General features: G+C 42.0%; 1 protein-coding gene across 13 annotated transcripts in view; it reads left to right on the top strand.

The window, feature by feature from the left end:
• Window positions 1-5,000, top strand: part of LOC144980856 (protocadherin-19-like) — a 130,492-nt gene that overhangs the window by 97,833 nt on the left and 27,659 nt on the right. For all 13 annotated transcript variants that reach the window (XR_013646976.1, XR_013646977.1, XM_078928720.1 and 10 more), the window contains 2 exons: window positions 3,424-3,573; window positions 4,645-4,729. Coding sequence is in view for 11 of the 13 variants with exons in the window: in XM_078928720.1 (XP_078784846.1) it covers window positions 3,424-3,573; window positions 4,645-4,729 (235 nt within the window). In the remaining 2 variants the exon portion in view is untranslated. The remainder of the gene's footprint in view (window positions 1-3,423; window positions 3,574-4,644; window positions 4,730-5,000) is intronic.

Here is a 5,000-nt window from a genome sequence, read left to right as displayed (position 1 = left end):
ATTTGATGGTGTGTTAACGCCACAACCTTTTAAAATGGTCTTAAAGGTAAGGAATAGAAATAAGGAGAGAGAGAGAGAGAGAGAGAGAGAGAGAGAGAGAGAGAGGGGATAAAGAGAGAGAGGGGAGGGGAGGGAGAGGGAGAGAGTGAAGAGATAGAGGGGGGAGGGAGAAAGGGTGAAAGATAGAGATAAAAGGGTAGAGAGAGAGAGAGAGAGAGAGAGAGAGAGAGAGAGAAATAGAGAGAGAGAGAAAATAGAGAGAAGGGAGAGAGAGAGAGTGGGGAGAGAGAGACGAAATAGAGAGAGAGAGGGGGGGGGGGGGGGAATGGGTTAGATCATCCACCACATGTCCACATGAAAATGTTGTGATGGTTACCATACTATGAATGACGCGCTAGGATCAAACTGTTTGAATGAGATTAAACCTGGGACAAAGTTATGAGACTCATAAACAGATAAACATATTTATTCGAATGAGGTTGGAAGTTATGATAGCCTTTATTTACTCCAAATATCCGCATTTGGAGAGATCTATATTCATGTTTTCGTCATCGATCACATGATTTGTGGTTGTACAACGACTGGACATTTCTCAATAAATGTGAACAACAAGATATGAAGTGAGTAGAAAAGTGCCAGAAGACAATAGAGAATAAAAAAAAATTTTCGCGGCGGTGGTGGGGTTTAAACCTGCGACCTTATTGGTACGACAACTCCGCCTGGCAGGTGAGAGCGTGGCTCTACCGTGTGAGCTATCCACGAACACAAAAATATTCGTTTCAAACCCAAAGTCATTTCTAGATCCCTCTCTCACCCACTTCTTGAGATCGCCGATTCGTTCACCACCATCGCGAAGTAATTTTGACCAGCAGTTAAGCTTAATAGCCAATATTCTCATCACAAACATATAACATAGAAACGATTGAGACATTGAGTATGCTCCGGTGTATGGGGTGAATTTTTAATTCAGAAAAGTGAGTGGAGCAGGCACTTATGTTGGTAACAACAAGATATGAAGTGAGTAGAAAAGTGCCAGAAGACAATAGAGAATAAAAAAATTTTTCGCGGCGGTGGTGGGGTTTGAACCTGCGACCTTATTGGTACGACAACTCCGCCTGGCAGGTGAGAGCGTGGCTCTACCGTGTGAGCTATCCACGAACACAAAAATATTCGTTTCAAACCCAAAGTCATTTCTAGATCCCTCTCTCACCCACTTCTTGAGATCGCCGATTCGTTCACCACCATCGCGAAGTAATTTTGACCAGCAGTTAAGCTTAATAGCCAATATTCTCATCACAAACATATAACATAGAAACGATTGAGACATTGAGTATGCTCCGGTGTATGGGGTGAATTTTTAATTCAGAAAAGTGAGTGGAGCAGGCACTTATGTTGGTAACAACAAGATATGAAGTGAGTAGAAAAGTGCCAGAAGACAATAGAGAATAAACATTTTTTTCGCGGCGGTGGTGGGGTTTGAACCTGCGACCTTATTGGTACGACAACTCCGCCTGGCAGGTGAGAGCGTGGCTCTACCGTGTGAGCTATCCACGAACACAAAAATATTCGTTTCAAACCCAAAGTCATTTCTAGATCCCTCTCTCACCCACTTCTTGAGATCGCCGATTCGTTCACCGCCATCGCGAAGTAATTTTGACCAGCAGTTAAGCTTAATAGCCAATATTCTCATCACAAACATATAACATAGAAACGATTGAGACATTGAGTATGCTCCGGTGTATGGGGTGAATTTTTAATTCAGAAAAGTGAGTGGAGCAGGCACTTATGTTGGTAACAACAAGATATGAAGTGAGTAGAAAAGTGCCAGAAGACAATAGAGAATAAAAAAATTTTTTTCAATAAATGTGAACACGCTGCTTTGTTTATGATAGTTGTATCATGCCCATGAATAAAAATGACCAAATGTGACATTGGATATTTCCCAAACTGTGAGCACTTTTCACTATGTGGGTGCATTTTGAGCACACTTTGCAATGTGACCAATGACCTCGAGCAGATGGAAAGGTAAAAAAAAAATCATCTCCATTCTAAGTAGGAGAAAATAATGGTTAGGATCTTTTACTTTACAAAACATTCGAGGTTGTTTTGTGTTCAAGTTTGACACAGCTAAGAGGGTGTTAAGTTTGTTATACACACGAACACGAAGAAGTACTCGAGCCATCACAAGGACCGCTGTTAAGAACTCAATAGAACCAAAAGACAGCTAGATAACAACGCCTCTCGGACAATCGTCATAATGGCAGAAACTGGTAGACACAACAAACTACACATGTTTTACTATCGATGGTTTGTGTTTAAGTAAAATATACCAATGTTCTGCCGCTTGTTCAATAGAACCAACCCAGAAAACGATGTGTAGATTTAAACGTTCATAATCTGATCGAGAAAATCGCGTGATAACTAGCTAGTCTCACCCATTTGGTGGTTTAAAAAAAACCCAATAACAATGAACAGAATAAGGTCGATTTAATTTATGTTAATGTTTATAAACAACCAACTATGTTTGTCCGAGCACGTTTGAGGGTGTGTCACAAATTCCATGGTTTGATTGGTCAAAAATATACTGGTTATTCAAGTCGACTCAAACAGTTCTGTCAACTCAATCCAAGGCTGTGAAAAAGGTGCTGTTGTACTACCATATTTTGATTTTTTTAGAAATATATTTTTTAAAACACGTATTTAAGATTTAAGCCATAAAACTCGTCCTTCAAATATTGATCGATTAAAAAACGATCTCCCATCATAAAATAAATATGTTTTTGTCATTAAAAAGTAATGTTTAAGCTTTTTAAAAAAGATTATACCTCTTTTTAGGGGGCAGCGTGGCTCAGCGGTACTGTCTTTGCTTCGTAACCCAAAAGTACCGACTTCGATCACCCGTCGCTGTGCTGTGGCCTTGAACAAGTCATCTCGCCCTCTAGCTCAATTTGCCGTGCTGCACGGCGGCTGACGCCTGTGTTATTTCAGTCTTCCCTTGGAATAGACCCTAGAGACAAATTTCCCATGTGGAGTGAAAAAAGTGGAGTCTATGGAGTCTCATTAAAAGGAGAAGATGACAATGGTTGGGCGCATGTCTGTCGTAGACCTGATAAAATACTGATAAGGAAGGCACTGCGATGAACACCCTAAGGAAAGAGGAAGCGAGGCTGCCCCAAGGAGACTTGGAGACGTACCGTAGAGAGGGACCTAAAGCAGAGAGGTATGTCCCTCGAGATGGCCCCTAGAATAGCTGCTGACAGGACCAGGCGGAGATCCCTTGCATCGCCTCAAGTGCCAGCATGCCCGGAGAGGATTGAGTGAGTGAGTGAGTGAGTGAGTGAGTGAGTGAGTGAGTGAGTGAGTGAGTGAGTGAATGAATAAAGGGAATTTTATTTTATTTATTTATTTATCTTATTTCCACAGGACTATTATGACCAAGTCCCCGCTTCGCCTGGAAGTGTCAGGTTCAATTCCACCTGTCGGGTGGTCATCCAAGTAGAGGACGAAGATGACCTTTACCCCGTGTTCAACAGTTCTGTCTATAAGGCCATCATCAGTGATAAGGATAAACCGGTGAGTATGAAGGGAATGCGTTTGATGCAGGGTTTAGTGTCTTGATCTTCGTCGTGACGGCCCGTGCCATTTTTGGACAAAATAAGGCAATACGAGAGAGAGAGAGGGGGGGGGGATAATTAGATAAAGAGAGACAGGGAGAGTAACGTTGTATAAATGTGTGTGTGTGTGTGTGTGTGTGTGTGTCTGTGTGTGTGTCTGTGTATGTGTGTTTGCGCTTGTATAGGGCTCTGTGTGTGGGGGGGGGGGGGGAAGAGAGATGAGGGGTGGGGACAGGGAAAGATAGGGATAAATAGAGAGTGATAGAGATGCGTGTATGGGGGATAGAGTGCGCGTGAGAGTGAGAAAGCGAGAGTGAGAGAGAGATAGAAAGAGAGAGAGAGAGAGCGATAGAGAGAGAGTGAGAGAGAGAGAATAGCACACACAGAGAAGTGAACAGAGAGAGTGAGTCTGTAATATATGTTTCAGCATCTAAGTGTGTCTATTCTTGTTTGTTTGTTTGTGTGTGTGTGTGTGTGTGTGTGTGTGTGTGTGTGTGTGTGTGTGTGTGATTTATCAACGGTTGTGTCATTTGTTGTTCAGCAATAAAATTATTTTTGAAATATATGTTTTATCATCACTATTCTCTCTCTCTCTCTCTCTCTCTCACACACACACACACTCACTCTCTCTCTCTCTCTCTCTCTCTCTTTCTCTCTCTCTCTCTCTCCCTCCCTCTCTCGCCCTATGCCTTAATGCAGAGCTGCCTACTTGAAATTTCATAAATTCGTAGTTTCCAAGGTAAATAGAAAAAAAATCATTTTGAATTGCTTTTGAAATAAACAATTTTGCTCTCAGCATGATCCAAAAATGCTCCAAAGTCCTGAATTTTAGATTCTAAGAAGCTAAACTTTCCTTTTCCACAAGTTTTATTGAGTCAAAGAGACCTATGCAGTTCTGTAGCTGGAGACAAAAATTCGTATTTCTACGAATTCTTCGTAGTACTTAGCAGGTGTGCCTTTATGTAAGTTGTTTACATGACAACACCTTTCAACCAGACTATGTTTGTTTCATTGTCTTCCATGACAACAGGACACAGCCATTGCTATTTCACCTCCCATATCAGCCTACGATCCGGACGAAACGTTGAACTCCAGGGTAGAATACTCTTTCCATGGTAAGAAGAACGCTTCGAATTTTCATTGTTACCGCCCCTGATCGTTCTTGTGTGTATTTGTGTCTCTCTCTCTCTCTCTCTCTCTCTCTCTCTCTCTCTCTCTCTCTCTCTCTCTCTCTCTCTCTCTCTCTCTTTCTCTTTCTCTCTCTCTTTCTCTTTCTCTCTCTCTTTCTCTCTCTCTCTCCCTCTCTCCCTCTCTCCCTCCCTCTCTCTTTCTCCCCCCCCCTTTTCCCCCCTCAATCCATTACTCGCAATGTAAGACATAATATTA

This window comes from Berghia stephanieae, chromosome 10 (genome assembly GCF_034508935.2).
Source record: "Berghia stephanieae isolate SIO BIC M18660-M18661 chromosome 10, UCSD_Bste_1.3, whole genome shotgun sequence".
Lineage (NCBI taxonomy): Eukaryota > Metazoa > Mollusca > Gastropoda > Nudibranchia > Aeolidiidae > Berghia > Berghia stephanieae.
Note: the sequence above shows the minus strand (reverse complement) of the source record. Positions and strands in the feature narration are given on the sequence as shown.